Source organism: Pygocentrus nattereri, chromosome 1 (assembly GCF_015220715.1).
Source record: "Pygocentrus nattereri isolate fPygNat1 chromosome 1, fPygNat1.pri, whole genome shotgun sequence".
NCBI lineage: Eukaryota > Metazoa > Chordata > Actinopteri > Characiformes > Serrasalmidae > Pygocentrus > Pygocentrus nattereri.
Window position 1 is genome coordinate 53,311,204 of NC_051211.1, and position 19,717 is coordinate 53,330,920.

At 42.3% G+C, this 19,717-nt stretch overlaps 1 protein-coding gene across 4 annotated transcripts in view; it reads left to right on the plus strand.

Annotated features, from left to right (window-relative positions):
• LOC108435459 overlaps positions 1–19,717 on the plus strand; it is a 116,533-nt gene that overhangs the window by 43,632 nt on the left and 53,184 nt on the right. For all 4 annotated transcript variants that reach the window (XM_017711315.1, XM_017711316.2, XM_017711318.2 and 1 more), the window contains 4 exons: positions 68–223; positions 5,276–5,497; positions 13,221–13,312; positions 15,696–15,804. In XM_017711315.1, the coding sequence (XP_017566804.1) occupies positions 68–223; positions 5,276–5,497; positions 13,221–13,312; positions 15,696–15,804 (579 nt within the window). The remainder of the gene's footprint in view (positions 1–67; positions 224–5,275; positions 5,498–13,220; positions 13,313–15,695; positions 15,805–19,717) is intronic.

The following is a 19,717-nucleotide window of genomic DNA, read 5'->3' on the forward strand; positions in this document are numbered from 1 at the left end:
GCACAGCTGTGTCTGAGCGTCGCCTGCGGTTCGTCCTCTGATGAGATGTGTGTTCGGTCTCTTTCAGGTGACACAGAGACGGGAGCATCTCTCAGCTCCCCGTTCAGCCGTTCTGAGTCAGACATGTTCGCTGAGCTGGAGGCTGTGGCCCCCAGGACTGGGTCCTGTCTGTCTCGGGACCACCCTGACTGCAGCGACACCGATCCCACCTCACCTACCACAGGTATGCTTATCCAGACACACCTGCAAATCATTTACCACCACTGGCACTGCTTCATTGCTGCTATAGTTGGCGGGTATTTGAGGTTCAGATCCTGCCCGGTTCTTGATAAATTTCGCGATTGCGCTAAATAAGACTCTAGGATTGTTTCTGTTGATTTGAATAGGTTTTTGCTAGTAAAAGGTTGGACCCCCTTTTTCCTTCAGAACTGTCTTAATTCTTCATGGCAGACTTTCAACAAGGTGTTGGAAACGTTCCTCAGAGATTCTGGTTGGTTATTTGAGTTACTGTTGCTTTTCTATCATCTGGAACCAGTCTGCCCATTCTCCTCTGACCTCTCACATCAACAAGGCATTTTCGTCCACACAACTGACCGCTCACTGGATATTTCCTCTTTATCGGACCGTTCTCTGTGAACCCTAGAGATGGTTGTGCGTGAAAATCCCAGCAGATCAGCAGTTTCTGAAATACTCAGACCAGCCCGTCTGGCACCAACAACCACGCCACGTTCAAAGCCCCTTAAATCCCCTTTCTCCCCCGTTCTGATGCTCGGTCTGCACTTCAGCAAGTCGTCTTGACCACCTCTACATGCCTAAATGCAATGAGTTGCAGCCGTGTGATTGGCTGATTAGCTATTTGTGTTAAGAAGCAACTGAACAGGTGTACCTAATAAAGTAATGAGGTAATGATCTAAAACTACTGAAGCTTGTGGAAGAACAGTTAGATTATGTCTGTCAACACCGAGAGTCACAACAAAATCTAAGGAGTGATTACAGTGATGAGTAGGCCCTATTACCTTTTGAGTAAGGCCTACAGAGTCTAAGATAGATGAGAATGCCTTTTTTAATGGATATAGTGAAGATTAAAATCTCCTGCAACTATTACTTTCCCAGTGCTCACTGCTAGGTCTGCAACTAAGTCACTGAATTATTTTAAGAATTCCGAATAAGGTCCTGGTGGCCTATAAATACTGATTAGGTTAAGTACGCTATTATTTGGTTGGATTGGTTATGTTCATGAATTGAAAGAATTGAAAGTGAGACTGTGTTGCTGATTGATGTCTAATGAATTTTTATTAATGACACATATACCACCTCCTTTGCCAGCTAGTCTAGGGCTGTGTACATAGTTATAACCTACAGGGGTGGCTTCATTTAATGAGAAATATTCATCAGGCTTAATGTTTCTGTGAGACATAATACATCAACTTTATGATAAAGTATTGTATCGTTTACAATGAGAGCCTTAGAGTTGAGTGATCTTATATTAAACAAACCAAACCTTAGTTCAGAGGTGCAGCAGTTAGACACTGGATCTGATATTTTTATATAAATTAAGTTATTTAGACAAACTGATGGAGATTTTCTAAGTTTGTGTTTGATTCGGGGCAGTGAAACAGTCTCGATATAGTTATACCTAGGTGACGTCTCAAGGCGGCGAGCAGACGGTCGGTTTAGCCTGTTTGTACATGACTGAGGTGTCCTTGAGCAAGACACCTAACCCCCAACTGATCCTCGGGCACAGTGGATAGGGCTGCCCACCACTCTGGGCAAGTGTGTTCATTGCCCCCTCGTGTGTGTGTGCTCATTAGTGTGTATGTGTGTGTTAAACGCGGAGGTGAAATTTCCCCATTGTGGGTCACTTAATCTTAGCAACTCAAAAAAATCCTCTATAACCCCTTACAATCCCGGGCTTACTACATACTGAGGCTTATTGTTCAGTAAATGTAGAAGTGTGTAATGGGTGTTGGGTCTGCTGGAGCCCCTGGCCATCTAAGGGGTTAACTCAACACTGTTAAAGTCACTCTCTTCAGAGTAAACCTTGTTACCGTCGCTCTGGTCATTGTGTCAGCGACAGAGCTGACTGCTCTATTTCTCATCTGTTTGTTGTTGTTACTTTAATCCCTCAATTAGACTCTTCTGCTACATTGACCACAGGCTGTGTTTGTCCATGAGTGTGTCCTGTGTGTGAGTGCGGTTGGCGATTCGTGCCGAGGGGCATTACCTGCCCTAATTTCTCCCTCAGGATTTCCTCCTGATCCCTGACAAGGTGTTAAAAGGTGTTTAACTGATTCAACGGCCTGACCCACTGACATGACCTTCTGACCCCACTTCCTCATTTAAAGCCTCTCGCTCCCTCTCACTCCCTCTCCCCCCATTCTTTCTCAAACACACAAATGCAGTCTGTCTCGCACTTGTGGTGTGGAAATGCAAATGCGGTTTGTGAATTGCAGTCAACCTACACACAGTTCGTCTCAGTGCTGAAGTCGTATGAGGAGATGCAACTTCTATATCTGGTTAATCTATCGACTAACCAACAAGCATCAAGGCTCTTCTCTGTCTTGACCATAGATTAACATACCCAGATGCTGTGTTGCCTGTTGTTCTCTATCTGGGCCAATTCGTCTGCGTGTCCGCCATGTTGGAGAGGTCAAGATCCGCTTGTGAACAGATTCACTTGTATTGAGAGACGACGAGTCTCAGGAGTAAATCAGCCACAACTTCCATATGACTCAACCGATTTTCACCAAATTTGTTTTGTTATAGTCCTCAGACACAGATTAATCTACACACTGCATGACCTGCTCTTGGTGGCTTTTATCACTTTAATAACTGATCGTGATAATTAGCCGTCCGGACCAGCAGAAAAGGTCAGTCTTTACCTGACGTTAAAAACGTTTGGCACGAGAAACACAATCTCACACATATCAGCAAATCCATCAATTAAAAAGACAGAGCTAAATATTGTGATTAATGTTAATGACATTGTTATTATTGTGATTAATGTGTTCCAGCGTCATCATACGCCATTGCTAATCTACAAAATAGGCTTACTTAAGCATCCACAATGTTGTATTATGGTATGGTATAGCCATACCGCTCACTCCTAAACAGTTAGATATTTCAGCCGACCAATCACAGATTTTAAATCTCAAAAGCTGACCAGAGTGGCCACTCTTTTCTCTGTAGTAGGAGAAATGAAGGGGTTAATGTCCATCCGGCTCAAAGTGAGGGTTGCCACTGTATGTCACACCTGTGCTGATCCTCATTTCTCTGTCTGACTGGCTGTCCGTCCCTCTCTGTCTCTCTTTCTTTCCTTCCCAGCTTGACTCTGCTTTGCAAACACACACAAACACCCACTTACAACTTTAACTAGGTGAAAGCCGTAGCCTGGGGCAGAAAAGACACTCAGACTAATCCATGCTTGCTTTGATTGACAGGCAGGGATGGTGGTGGTGGGAGGGGGGCCTCTGAATTCCCCCAAAAGGCCACGCCCTCTGAGCGTGGGCAGGTGATTTGCATGGGCAGGAAGCCCACCATCATGCCAGAGGGTGTGACTGTTAGCTAGGAGCACTAGGAGAATGGAGAGAGGTCGCAGGGTGGGGCGTTTTCCACACCTTTAAAATCTTTATCATTTTTATAGACCAGCTTAAGTACAAAAAAGCAACAAATGTAATGTCTTAATCAAAGTGTTGCAACAGTACAGCCCGGTTAGCCAAGAGCGTTATGAGTCTATAAAGCTTTTTGAGCTTTTTTACAGTTATGTAAATCTTCTTTACAGTTATAGTGATCTTGACAGAACATGTCATCCACCTAAACTTCCATGACGGATGATAAATGAATGGTAATGGGGACCGGCAACCATGCTGTCATTTGCATAAAGCTAATGGGAACTTACTGGTTTTCGGTTAGAATTAGTCATTCTTGAGTGAACTGTCCATTTAACCCCTTAACTCTTCTCTCACTAGGTTCAGACTCCTATGCCTTACTCTTGCAACTGTGCACCTTATACCTATACTGTAGGGTCACAGTAGTTTCTGAGCATTTGACCACAAATTACCTGCAATTAACTCAACAGAAAAATCCATTCAACCTAATGAGAAACTGTAGCATCAGATTTAGTTTCTGTCCAAAACGCCTACAGTGGTGGACAAAGCACACAAACCATGTACTTGAGTTAACCCCCAGGGTAAAATATTCCTCCAGTAAAAGTAGAAGTTCCTCCCTTTAGACCTCCACTTGAGTAAAAGTACTAAAGTATTTCCCTTCAAATGTACTTAAGTATAAAGTAAAAGTACTAAAAGAGTAATTCTGGCTCTGATCTGGTCCTGTTATCATTTTTATAACCAGACTGGCTTCATGAACTCATTTCAGGTGAAAGTCCTCCAGCGTCTCTCTTGGTAAACCAGTCTTTTAATAGAACGTCATTAATTAGTGACGCTGACGTCTATTAAAATGATCAGAAGCACAAAACACTGAAGGTAAACAGTTTCCATCAGGGAGAACCGAGTGGCTCTGAAATCACTTTTTACACACAAGCAAAGTTTCAGTTTCAGATTTATTTACAACTTAGTTCCAAGTTTAAGTTGAATAAAAACTGGCTTTAAACTCAGGATCACAGATGAGCTCCTTTACTATGTTGATCTGTAGGCGTCTGTTCATAAACATAAACCAGCCCAAACTCATTTACTATAAAATGAAATGGTGTTTGTAGAAATTCAGAAAAAAGCCGCGTCAGTCTCGACTGCATATGTGGACATATTTCTATATTGAGCTCTATTTACACAAAGTTAGGTTAGTTCATCATTTATGTTGAACAGACTCTCCCAAAGTTTTACGCTGCTGCGCTGACGATGAACCGTGAGCTGCACTGGGTCGGTATGACCAACAGGTCAAAACCAGCTCTAAACAAAGTGACCGCTGGGCCCTGATTGGTGCTCTGGCTTTGCGCTTCTTTCGTTTTGACATGTTACGTTTTTATACACACAGAAACCAAAAGGAACGACAGATTTCTCAAAATGTAGGAGGAAAAAGTCGGATATTAGACTCTGAAATGTAGTGGAGTGAAAGGAAAAAGTCCAGAACGGAGAAACTTCAGTACAGATACACCAAAAATACTAAAGTACAGAAACTAATTACATTTACTCAGTTACTCAGTTACTCAGTTACTGTCCACCACTGAACACCCAAAATCATTTTCTATGTGTGTGAAAGGTCCCACTGTTTGGGCAGTTCATTTGTCTCCTTCATTCGTTTTTTCACTTCTATCTTGCAGATGTGAGTCCTGGTTTGGCTGCGCTGACCGTTGGCTGTGATTCAGGTGACCTGGGCTCGCTGTCCCGTGTCCAGCTCCTACTACTGGAGCGCAGAGCGTCAGAGGAGGAGCCGGAATCCCCCCTGAGGCTGGACTGGAGCAGCCCGCTGGGGCAAAGGGCCCATCATGAAGCTGGCCTTCAAGTGTGGAGTGTGGGCATTCCCCAACATTATCAGTCCACAGGTAATGGGCCCTATCATATGGTCTGCCTCGCAGCACCTGCCTAGCGCAGGGGAGGACATGGGAGACTGATAGGCAGTGCGTTTGTATATGTGTGTGTATGTGTCTAGGCATGCACATGTTTTCTTTCTGTGTGTGTGTGTGTGTGTGTGTGTGTGTGTGTGTGTGTGTGTGCACTTGAACTCTAAGGCGACATTCAGACTGCCAGTAAAACCATAGGCCTCAAACCCATTTACTGCCCAAGTCTGAATTATTTTATTATTTATAATAAGTGAATTAACTAATCTTATTGAGCTCAAAAATTAAATTAATTGAAAGAATCATTCACTCAAAACATTCTAGCTTGAATACAACTAGTTACCACTTGCAGTGATTGCTTAGCCTAAATGGACAAGCCGTTTTTTACATTGTAGGTCATTCGTGTTAAGTGACATCAGACTGACTCCTGAACTGGCCAGCATGTAAAAAAAAAACAGTGCCAAAGACGTCCATCCGACATGCTCGTCAACAAACGGCACAGCTGTCCTTTATAGTTCCTTAAGATTAATAGACTCCTTTCAAACCACGTCAAAATGAGCAGTGCAAGGCGCAGCTTTAAACTCGGAGGACTAACAGGGGACACCACCGTGTCCACTTTGAGCAAAGTTTGCAGAAAAAGTGAAAAGTTGTCGTTTTCTGCGCTTGTTTTAATTGTGGAAGCTGAGCAAACAGAGAAGAGGCTCAGCTTCTTTCCTTTACCTGCTGTGAAGAAGAACGCTAGTAAAAGGGCTCAAGCTCAGTGCCAAAATGAGGATAGATTCCATCTAAAGTGACCTAATCTGTGTCTTCCAGCTGTCTTTTCAAATTCTCCTCGAGGGAAATGTGATATAGAATAGCTGTCCGTCTGATTCCTCTCACTAGAGAGCGAGAAAGACTTGCCATATTTGCAGGCGTTTTGATGGCGTTGATGTAAAGGATGTGCAGTGAAGCTGGAGCTGGGTGGACATAATAGTAGCATGAATTCTGATCGGACTGTTCAGATCAACGATGGATTGATGATCAATGATTGGTTAATCGCTGTATATTGGATATACATTGGATTTCAGTACCAAATGTGAAGGAGGCCCAAATCTGAAGTTCTCACATATGAAGAAAGATCCAGTGTCTGATTTGGCCTTTTATCCCCCGCGTGAAGACGTCCTGCTGAATCGCTTCATAAATGTGAGAGTAAAGCTCAACCTAGCACATTTCAGTTTTTGCTAAAGAATTAAAAACATCCTGGCAACATCTTTTGCAACTTATACATCTCTTCTACGAATGAAAACAAACACTTTCTGGTTTTGCCAAAGGAGAACAGCAAATATCAGCTTGATAGAACTAAAATAAATTTGATGTATTTTCTATTGTGCACCGTTAAAAGCGGCTCATCACATATACTTAAAAAAATTACTTCCTGTGGTAACAAGTAAACAAACTAAAATACTTTGATTGAGAGACTCTGTCTTTATTTAGTTTGAATAAAACTAGTTTGTTTACTTGTTACCACATATAATATTTAATAATATAAGATTTGAAAGACTTTTTAAAGCAAATGTCAGCGTGATAGAACATAAATACACTATACATATATTTTCTATAGTACTTTATGATGAATTTATGCATAAAACCTGAACAAATTTATAAAAATAGTTTTTTACCACAAAGTAGAACAGCAAATATCAGCAAGATAGAACTTAAATATACTATAAATATACTTTCTATAGTTCTTTATGGTGAATTTGTGCAAAATTAAACTGCAAACATTGATTAAAAATGTTTTTTAACCATAAAGTAGAACAGCAAATTTAAATAGATTTTATGTATTTTCTGCAGTACTTTATGATTTTGTGCATAAGACCTGCAAAATTTGGATAAAAATGAGTGATTTCTCTGATTGTTAATATTGGAGAGCAAATTAATTAGTAAATTAATTTGTTTTATTCAATCTAAATAAAACCTCTTTGAATTCTTTGAATCAAATCATTTTTTTAGTTGAATAAAACTAGTTCAACTGCTTGTTACTACATTAAATCATTTTTTTGGGCTTGACCTGACGAGCCATTTTTTCGCAGTGTACTGTGGTATAAAAGCATTTTTCAGGGTGAATCTTGGTGAATATCTGCCTGACTGCTGGCAAAATTCACAGATAACGTTCCTGTGGGAATAAGAGAAGATGATCCAAAGCATGTTCAACCTTTTTACTACATAAAATATCTATGTTAGATTTTACCCCACATTAGCATGTGCCCCCCTCTCCCCTACATGCATACACAAAACCTCGTATCTCCATTTTTATCGTTTTTCAGTTTTTGGCATATTGTGAAAGTACCTGTGCTCTTTACATTGTGTGTAAATTTCATGATGAATGAACCAAAAGAAACGGCCCAAAATGGCTTGGAAAGACGTCTGGTTCCATTGACTCACATTAAAAGTAAAGTAGGTTTTTTCCTTCTCCTGTAAAGTTACCAGTTTGGAGATACGAGGGTTTCTTTCGACAAAGGTGATATAATAGTGGCTACTATTTCATTGTAGTGACTATGTAGTAGTTTCTGGAAAATAAGCCTTAAGATTAATAACTGGGTAACAAGCCTAGTCTCAGGGGCTGACATGGGGCAGTAAATGTGTGCGCCCACGTGGAAGGAAGGCGACCTGTATTGCGTGCGTATTTGTGCGCAATTCCGAGCAGAAACATTCGGCCCCATTATCTCCCTTCTTTATCTGACCACAGATTGCTGTGTTTGCGTTCAGGACCAACACCTTGATTGCCTTTTAATAAAACTCAAAAAAAAAAAAAAATGAACAAAAGAGGTAGAGGGGGCCGAGACAGAGCGCAACCGTTGGTTGGAGCGGGTGAAAGTTTGCAATCTTTAAAGCTGAGGCGTGTACGGAGAGGGAGAGGGTGTCGGAAAAGGGAGGGGAAAGGGGTCAACATTAATGGACAGGTGCGTCGGTCGTTGGGATGTCCTTGAAAGTAATGTCTTTACGGCGTGTGTCTGGGTGTGAGGGAGTGTGCCTGAGCCGCTTTGAACTTGGGCCGGCATGCCTCTCATCTGCTCCAGGGCGCGCGGCGACGGGCCCTTAAACCCAGCCATAAATTTGCACCTCCACAAAAGAACAACCTTTATGGAGTCATGAAAAAGCCATATTAATCGAGATGAAACAGGCCGGGGGTTTATCATTAACCCCAAACCTCGGTGCATCCACACGCCGGCCCGTGCTACTGCCCCCAATCAAGGTGTGATTGTGACATGTGCCCATTGTGTATTGTTCGGCATGCCGTGATCCTCGGTGATCCTCAGATAACGAGACTACAAAGGAAGAACAGGCTGCGGCAGATTTGGAGCTCGTTCCCATCTTGATTGTGACTGTTTTGACACGGTGTTAATGTGTCTCTAAAGTCTGGCACAAACACAAACACACTGGCGCGCGCACAGAAGGAAGACGGAGTGCGTCCTGAGGCCCCTGCTTCTCTTGAGCTGTGCTTGCGTTGGGGTGTGTGTGTGTGTGTGTGTGTGTGTGCCCACCTGGCACGCTTCAGGTGGACAGGTGCTGCTGCAGGTTTGTGTAGCTGCAATTCTATCATTATTTACAGAAGGATTATGGAACTCCAGCCATGACGAATGCATGGCATTACTATCTGTGCCTCTCTTTTTACTTCTCCCCTCCTCTCTTGCACCCTGCAGTATGTTAAGGTTTGCCTGCATTGTCGGTGGCCTTGTACATTGTGTTGTTTAACCTGCTCTAACACATCTGATCCAACTAAAGAACTAAGTAAACTTTTTTTTTTTAAACCGAATCTCCATCTTTTGCATCTGCAGCACGAAGAGATTTTGAACACAGCCAGTCAAACTGCATGCTTTGTGAAACGTGAAACGATGACAGGAAACAAAGATAAATATGCACTATATGGACAAAAGTACTGGACACACACCTCTTGATCATTGAATTCAAGTGTTTCATTCTGCCCCATTGCCACAGGTGTATAAAATCGCCGCGCAGCCTGCCTGTACAAACATTAGTGAAAGAGTGGGTCGTTCTAAAGAGCCCACTGAATTGAAGCGTGATGCTGTAACAGGATGCCACTGGTGTAACAAGTGGGTTTGTGAAATTTCTTCCCTCCTGGATCTTCCATGATCAGCTGTGAGTGATAATATTGAAAAGTGGAAGCGTTTAGGAACCACAGCAACTCAGCCATGAGAAGTCAGACCATGTAAAGTTCCAGAGTGGGACACCGAGTGCTGAGGAGGAGAATGCATAAAGTCGGCAACACTCTGCTGACTCACTAACTGCAGAGTAGCATGTTTCTTCCACTTGCTGAAGCAGGGGAAACGCATTCTGTGCATTCACGCTTCTCTATCTGGTAGCCTGATGAGTGGGTCTGGGTTTGGCAAATGCCAGGAGAACGTTATCTGTCTGACTGCACTGTGCCAGCTGTAATGTTTGGTGGAGGAGGTATAATGGGGTTGTTTTTCAGGGGTTGGCTTGGACCCTTAGTTCCAGTGAAGGGAAATCTTATTGCTTCTGCAGACCAATACATTTTGCATATTTGCATGCTCCCAAATGTGTGGGAACAGTCTGGGGAAGAACCTTTTCTGTTCTGGCATGACTGAGACCCAGTGCACAAAGCAAGGTCAATAAAGACGTGAATGAGCCAGTTTGGTGTGGAGGAACTTGACTGGCCTGCACAGAGTCCTGACCTCAACCCCGTCAAACACCTTTGCGATGAACTACAGCGGAGACTGCAAGCCAGGCCTTCTCATCCAACGTCAGTGTCTGACCTCACAAATGTGCTTCTGGATAAATGGGCAAAAATTCCCATAAACACACTCCTAACCCTTATAGAAAGCTTCCCAGAAGAGTGGAAGCTGTTAGAGCTGCAAAGGGGGACCAACTCCATATTAATGCCTGTGGATTTAGAATGGGATTCATAAATGGGATTCTCCTGTAGGGATAATATGCAGGTGTCCCAATACGTCTGTCCATATAGTGTACGCTTTGTCTGTAAATTTTAGTGATATATATATATATATATATATATATATATATATATATACACCCTGTAATAACCTGGTTTTACAACCCTGTTTCCAGAGAAGTTGGCATGCTGTGCAATATGTAAATGAAAACAAAATGCAATGATGTGCAAATCATTTAAACCCTGTATTTATTTGAAAATAGTGCAACCGATCAAATATAGAAACTGAGAAATTTTACTGTTTTTCTATTTAATATTCTCCCATTTTGAATTTGATGCCAGAAACACATTCCAAAAAAGTTGGGACGGGGGACCAATGGGCTGGAAAAGTTGTGTAATGCAGAGTCTTTCAGAAATAAAGATGAGGAGGGGTTCACCGCTCTGTGAAAGACTGCACCATCAAATAGTGCAACAAGTCAAGAATATTATTTCTCAACATAAGATTACAAATAACTTCTTCTTTTTATCTGCAGTATATGATAACATTAAAAGAGTAAGACACTCTGGAGAAATCTCTTTATTTAAGGCATAAGGCCAAAAAAAGCCCTGGCTAGTCAAGATCTTTATGACACTGTATTAAAAATGGACATGATTCTGTAGACCAAATCACTGCACGGGCTCAGAAACACTTCTGAAAACCACTGTTTGTGAAAATAGTTTGTCACTGCATCCATAGAGGCAAGTTACAACTCTCCTACACAAAGAAGAAATCATATATAAGCAGGACCCAGAAACGCCACCCCCTTCTCTGGGCTCAAGCTCATTTAAAATGGACTGAGGACTTCAAATCGGACTTGAAATCATGGATACTGCATCCTCCAGGCTAAAGACCATCAGGCTTGTTATCTGCACACAGTTCAAAAACCAGTATTCATGATGGTATGGGCGGCATTAATGCACATGGCATGGGTGACCATTAATGCTGAATGATATATACATGTTTCAGCAGGATATTCTGCCATCCAGACGATGTCTTTGTCAGGGAACACCTTGATTATTTCAGCAAGTCAGTGCCAAACTGCATGTATTACAGCAGTATTGCTCCATATTAAAAGAGTTGGGGTGCTAAACTGACCTGCCTGCAGTCCAGATCTGTCACCCACTGAAAACCTATGACACTTTATGAAATGGGAAATATGACAAGGGACCCTGAAATGTTGAGCAGGTGAATCATATATCAAGCGAGAATGGAAAGCATTTCACTTTCAAAACTATAGCAGAGTCTCCTCAGTTCCCAAACACTTACAGAGTTTGTTAAAAGAAGAGGTGATGAAACACAGCGGTAAACAAGAGGGTGGCATTGAGTCCGAGTGGGCCCTGTTCTGTGCCTCCATTGTCGATGCAGTGGATTGGAGCTGTGGCCGTAAGGTTGTAGCTGCCTGTCATGGTGGCAATCCCCGAACCCATTGGGTAAAGGAAGCCGTCAAGCTGAAGAAAGAGTTCTATCAGGTCTGGTTGGCTTGTGGGACTCTGGAGGCAAAAGATGGGTACCGAAGGGCCAAGAGGTTCGCAGCTTCAGCAGTTGCTGAGGCCCTTATTAGTCCCACAACGGGGAAATTTCACCTCCGCATTTAACCCATCCGTGAAGTGAAGCACCACATACACTCTAGTGAGCACACACACACACACACACACACTAGGGGACAGTGAGCACACTTGCCCGGAGCGGTGGGCAGCCCAATCCGCAGCACCCGGGGAGCAGGTGTCTTGCTCAAGGACACCTCAGTCATGTGCTGTCGGCTCTGGGAATCAAACCGGCGAACTTCCAGTCACGAGGCTGGTTCCCTAACCTCCAGCCCATGACTGCCCCATAGTTTTGATGTTTTGATGGCTCTGCAAGATCTGTAGTGCTGTGTTGGATGACTAATAAAGGCTGCCTTTTCAGATGAGTGGCACAACACTTGTGAGGCCTCGTTCTTTGTTGTCTTACGTGGGGTATTTTCTCCTCTGTCGATATGTACATATATATATATATATATATATATATATATATATATATATATATATATATATATATATATATATATGTGCACATATATTCGCTGCTTCTGGACCTCGCCAAACACCAGCTAGAGTAGTTAGCCTAGTTATAAAGCCACACTTCATCTGTCTTCTCTATCATGTCCTTAGCAATGCGTCCTGAACCACAGGCTCACGTTAAGACACTCATGTTTCAAAGTGTCTTGTTAAACGCAGAGTTTCATTGATTTGCGAGTCTGTATGTTTTCTCTGTCTTCCTCCAATCAAATGAATACCCTAATCGTGATTTCAGTATTTAAATACTCGAATGGTTAACTGAGTACTTGAGTAGTCATGCACATCCCTACTAAGTAAAGGGAAACGCTAAAACATACTGTCATAAAATGTAAAATTACCGTCCATATTAATCGATTATATGTATCACTGCTGTTGGAACAAAAACTTGTATCTCCATTTTATTCGTTTTTCAGGTTCTGCCATAATTTGAAAATGCCTGTTGCCCTTTATACTATGTGTAAATGTCATGATGAACGGATCAAAAGAAATGGCCCAAAAGTACTTTCATTATAAGTAAAGCACATTTTGACTTTTCCTGTAAAGTGATCATTTTGGAGATACAAGATTTTGTTCCAACAGCAGTGAAATGTTTATGCAATTGTCATATATTTACATATATTAATACATGTAGGGCAGGGGTGCTTCAGAACCTGAGTTGGGAACTGCTGACCGGTTTTAAATGTGCTGTGTTTGCAGAAACCTACACACCAGTAAGCTGGATTGAGAGAAATATGTCACCAAGGCTCGTCCCAGTTGGTGGAGAGGGCAGCCAGACTGGAAGTCCAGTGGTAACGAGCTCTATCCCAACACCAGCACAGAGCCCATCCACCCCCCCCCACACACGTACATATACACAAAGGGCAAAGGAATCTATTAGTAAACACAACTTTATGGCTGTCATCCTTGCAAGCCTAACTGATTGGGAGTGAATGGGGATTTCTGTGCACAGCCCAGCAGCAGGTGTGTGTGGTTAATCAGTCACTGGGCGGGTGGTTGGCCGGGGGGGGGGTGAAGTTGCTTCAGAGGAGTTCCAAGAGGGGAGAAGTCAGGCTCTTAGTCCTCTACAGCTCCAGACCCATCCACTCTGTCCACTCTGAGGTGGCTAATTCTTTACTTTTAGAGGATGTGCTGTTGTGTGGATTAAGGCAGAGTCAGAGGGCAAGGCTCAGGGGGTAAACGGTAGCAGTGAGTGGTAGGACTCACCGCAATGCATGCAGGTGCACATGGATATTAGGGGGTTATTGATCTTGGTCTTTTATGAAGTGGGAGAGAATTTGTCAGGAAAATGAACGTGTTATAAGCCGCTGTCATGTGTGCTCAGTCACAATAGAGCTTCCTGGGGGCCGAGTATGAAGGAAACAAGAGGCAGTATTCACTCACTGCATCATGCAGAGTTCATATTGAGCTGAACTATTGAACAGACATACACACACGCACACACCCCATACTGCTTTTGTGCATATATATATATATATATATATATATATATATATATACATTGACAGAAGAAGAAAAAACAATTAATTTTGATGTAAGTCAATGAACCAGACATGTTTCCAAGTAATTTTGGGTCGTTTCTTTTGATCCATTCATCATGAAATTTACACACAGTATAAAGGGCAACAGGCATTTTCAAATTATGTCAACAGCTGAAAAACAAAAATGCTGATATGAGGTTTTGTTCCAACAGCAGCAAGATGTACACTATATTTCCCAAAGTGTTCACTCACCCATCCAAATCACTGAATTCAGGTGTTCCTGTCACTTCCATGGCCACAGGTGTATAAAGCCGAGCCCCTAGGCCTGCAGACTGCTTCTACAGACATTAGTGAAAGAATGGGTCGCTCTCAGGAGCTCAGTGAGTTCCAGCGTGGTGCCGTGATCGGACGCCACCTGTGCAGCAAGTCCAGTCGTGAAATTTCCTCACTACTAAATATTCCACAGTCATACAGAGTTTTTCTAGGACAGGTTCCACTTGGAACAGGCCTCGCCAGGGTCAACCAATGAAGTTGAGTCCACGTGTTCAGCGTCATATCCAGAGGTTGGCCTCAAAAAATAGTGCTGCCAGCATTGCTGCAAAGGTTGAAGAAGTGGGAGGTCAGCCTGTCAGTGCTCAGACCATACGCCGCTCAATTCAAATCAGTCTGCATGGCCATCGTCCCAGAAGGAAGCCTCTTCTGAAGCTGAAGCACAAGAAATCCCGGAAACAGTTTGCTGAAGACAAGCAGTCCCAGAACATGGATTACTGGAACCATGTCCTGTGGTTTGAAAAGACCAAGATGGTGCATTTCTATTGGTCCAACCATTTTGAAATCATTTTGAGCTGCTGAGCTCTAATTATGAAGAAAAATGAAAAAAAAAATTATTATTATAATATTATTATTATTATTATTATTATTATTATTATTATTATTATGAGGCGGCACGGTGGCGTGGTGGGTAGCGCTGTCGCCTCACAGCGAGGAGGTTCGATTCCCTGGCCGGGCGACCGGGGTCCTCTCTGTGTGGAGTTTGCATGTTCTCCCCGTGTCTGTGTGGGTTTCCTCCGGGTTCTCCGGTTTCCTCCCACAGTCCAAAGACATGCAGTCAGGCCAATTGGACATGCTAAATTGCCCCTAGGTGTGAGTGACTGTCTGTGTCTGTCTGTCTGCCCTGCGATGGACTGGCGACCCATCCAGGGTGTATCCTGCCTTCCGCCCGAAGACTGCTGGGATAGGCTCCAGCACCCCCCCGCGACCCTGACGGAGAAGCGGCTTAGAAAATGGATGGATGGATGGATGGATGGATTATTATTATGATATAAGTCATTTAAACCCAAATTTGTTTACCATTTCTAAATATAGACTTTCTAACAACTCGCAAGCTGGTGCTATGTAACCGTCCAGGATCTGGAACCACTGACTGTGCTTGTGATATGCATGATATACACCCTCAGTGCCTGATGAAATTTGGAAACGAATGAGAACCCTATGATTTTCATGTTCAGGTTCATGTGAATCCTGCATCCACATGCCTGGAAGTCATACGTACGTTCGGATAAAACTTATTTTGTCCACTGAGGTGCGGGAGGGTGTGGGTGGATGCCTCCGCTGAGCATTACAGCTCACCTACATATGTTTGCATGCCTGCGCGCACACAAGTGTTGCTATTAATGTGTCTTTGTGTCCAAAGCACACCTACGCTGAAGACATCTCCAGATCTTCTTCCCCCTGGTCTCCGAGCTCGAGTGTTGGCACTGACAGCTGTGTTTCGAGGCAGAGTGACACTTCTGAGAAAAAAGGTATCTCTTCATATATTATAGCAATAGCTTGGCAAACAACTCACACAGCCCTCCTCCCCAGTTAGCTCAAATGTCAATCAGCCAAGACACAACTGGTGTCAGAAGTTTATATCTTTAGTTTTGCACTGGTGTTACGAGACTAGTGTAACTCGAAAGTAGCTAATGCAGCTGACAAGTAAGATACCCCAGCATATATCCCACCAATTCATCCCGCCTAAATCATCACACACTTGCCTCAAACCATGTGGAGTGGTTATATAGGCTTTAAATCTGTTTACGTCATTTCAGACACTGTATGATATGTAGTTATTGATACAAATGGACAAAAGTATATCATATAGCCAAAAACTGTGGTAGGAGCCGGAATCTGTGCTTATATTTTCACTATTTTAGTTAATTGTGCCTAATCTTCCTTTACTTGTTAGCTATGCTTACCATGTAGAACTGGTGCAAAATTAAAGAAGCGAACTTCAGACTAGAGGAGAGGCCAGAGGTGGCAAGTGCCAGGCTAGCATGACCACCCTTCTGGTCAGTCCTGTTAATGGTGGTTGGTTAGTGTAGTGGTTAACACCTCTGCCTTCTACACTGTAGACTGGGGTTCAATCCCCACCTGGGCGAACACCCTACACTATACCAATAAGAGTCCTTGGGCAAGACTCCTAACACCACCTTCACCCACCTGTGTAAATTGATCAAATTGTAAGTCGCTCTAATCAAACTGTTGGTCAGCTGTAATTGTTTGTCATGTTAGCTAATTACTGCTTACAGCTAAGCATGTGTAAGATGCAATTCACACATTATAGCCATCAGCAGGACACAGCCTGTGTGTTCAATGCATCACTGTTTTGTTACATGTATATATTATATTGACCTGATATAAGCACAAACAAACATTTTCCTATATTGATCACCTTCCACTGCAAGACAATCCCCTGTTAATGCCTTTCAGTCATTCTGAGATCAACAGTGAGCCACACTCATGGGTTGAAAACATTAGAGAGTTTCATTACAGGCTAAAAAGTTGTTTCTAAATGATCTGTTCGTACGTCCGAAGTGGTCAAGCTCTTTTTCGAATTAGTCAGAATGCGACCAATGCAGGGTTGTTTTTACTAATGCCACACACAAAAGACCACACAGGAAAGGGTGATCTTGCAAGTTCAGACATCTTTAGCTTGTATTAACAGCAACAATAGCCAACTCGGGAAAAGAAAAGCCCCATTGCAAATCTAGATCTGGCCCATTTAGGATATTACAAAAAAGGGCCCTGCTAATCAGAGAGTGTTCTGCTACCTGCTAGACACTAACACAAAGAAAGCCTTAGCAGTTGGTACCCAGCAGGGACCAGACTTCACTGCTGAATTGCTTCCAACTTTTGATGAATTAGGTTACCAATTTTTTTAAATATCCCAGTAAATTGTTATACGATGCATGCTTGATCGATGGAGACGTGGCATTAATGTAGAATATCACATCATCCAATAAGTTCACATTTGCTCATGTGTGAGAAGTAAATCAATAAAAAAACAACTCACTGCTATCAAAAATGTGTTTTTATAATGGTTAACTCCTCTTGGATGGCTTATTACAGTTATATAGGCTTTTAATAAACAATAAACTCCTCTTGGATGGCTTATTACAGTTATATAGGCTTTTAATAAACAATAAACTCCTCTTGGACGGCTTATTACAGTTATATAGGCTTTTAATAAATAATAAACTCCTCTTGGATGGCTTATTACAGTTATATAGGCTTTTAATAAACAAACTCCTCTTGGATGGCTTATTACAGTTATATAGGCTTTTAATAAATAATAAACTCCTCTTGGATTGCTTATTACAGTTATATAGGCTTTTAATAAACAATAAACTCCTCTTGGATGGCTTATTACAGTTATATAGGCTTTTAATAAACAAACTCCTCTTGGATGGCTTATTACAGTTATATAGGCTTTTAATAAATAATAAACTCCTCTTGGATTGCTTATTACAGTTATATAGGCTTTTAATAAATAATATACTCTTCTTGGATGGCTTATTACAGTTATATAGGCTTTTAATAAACAATAAACGCCTCTTGGATGGCTTATTACGGTTATATAGGCTTTTAATAAACAATAAACTCCTCTTGGATGGCTTATTACGGTTATATAGGCTTTTAATAAACAATAAACTCCTCTTGGATGGCTTATTACGGTTATATAGGCTTTTAATAAATAATAAACTCCTCTTGGACGGCTTATTACAGTTATATAGGCTTTTAATAAACAATAAACTCCTCTTGGATGGCTTATTACGGTTATATAGGCTTTTAATAAACAATAAACTCCTCTTGGATGGCTTATTACGGTTATATAGGCTTTTAATAAACAATAAACTCCTCTTGGACGGCTTATTATGGTTATATAGGTTTTTTTTCATTTTTCCATTGAAACTAAGGCTTTCTGAGTTCATCCAAATAAAGCGATATATGGGACTCTGTGTAGCAGCTCAGTTTTGTACGTCAGAAATGAGCTTGAACCTATCATAGTCAAACATACTGAAATATCGCTGCTGTTGAAAGAAAACCTCGTATCTCCTTTTAGTTTCGTTTTTCAGTTTTTGGCATATTTTGAAAATGCTTGTTGTCCTTCACATTGTGAGTAAATTTCATGATGAATGGACCAAAGGAAATGGTCCAGAATGACTTGGAAAGACGTCTAGTTCCATTGACTTACATTAAAAGTGAAGTGTGTTTTTTCCTTCTCCTGTAAATTGACCATTCTGGAGATATAAGCTTTTCTTCCGACAACAGCGACAATGTCATGAGCCATGAGTCTTATTTGTTTCGCATGCTTGATTGATGGAGACAAGTTTAATCGCTTCACTGGGTATCAGAGCATATCAGCTTAGCTAGAGAAGCTCTACTACACTTGCATTTCATTATAAACACTTTGCTAAAACTCCACATCAACTTTCTCAACATCTTTGATGAATTTGGGACACTTTGATGAGTTCACAGTAACAACCAGATCACTGAGTAATAGGCCCCTGGACACAAACGCTGTATTTGGAGGGCCCCAAACCTGGCTGCAAATTTTGTTGGTCAGGGAATTTTTTGTGATGTCATAGTGGGTTACGTGTGGGCTCCACAGCACAGCACCACGATGGAGACTAGCTACGGTGTTTTTTGTTGTTGTTTTTCTTCCATTTTAGTCATACTTTTTGGCTTTGAGGCTTCTGGTATATAAAAACTGAAATCAGGTTGCTTAATCGCTTCTAATGCGGTCACTGTACTGGACTGTAGTGGTAAAGAGCCAAAAGGCGAAGCTCTCTGTTTACCGGTCGATCTACATCCCAACCCTCACCTGTGGTCATGAGCTGTGGGTAATGACCAAAAGAATGAGATCACGAATACAAGCGGCGGAAATGAGCTTTCTTCATCGGGTGGTGACTACACGCTATGAGATAGAGTGAGGAGCTCGGTCATCTGGGAGGAGCTTGGAGTAGAGCCGCTACTCCTCCACATTCAGAGGAGCCAGCTGAGGTGGTTCAAGCATGTGATCCGGATGCCCCCTGGACGCCTCCCAGTGGGAGGTGTTCCAGGCACGGCCTACCGAGACAACACCCCGGGGTCGTCCTAGAACCCGCTGGAGGGATTATGTCTCCAATTTGGCCTGGGAGCGGCTTGGGGTCCCCGGGAATGAGCTGGAGAAAGTTGCGGGGGACAGGGTCATCTGGGATTCTCTGCTCTCCCAACTGCTACTGCAACCCTGTCTGGACTAGCGGTCAACGATGATGGATGGATGGACAATCGCTTCTAGAAACAAATCTCTTGAATTAAATTTTTCCAAAAAGTTTGACACTCTAAAGTAAAGTTAAATTACTTTTGCTATTTGTTGTTGTTTAAAAGCCACTGAGTGGCCTGCCGTGGTCA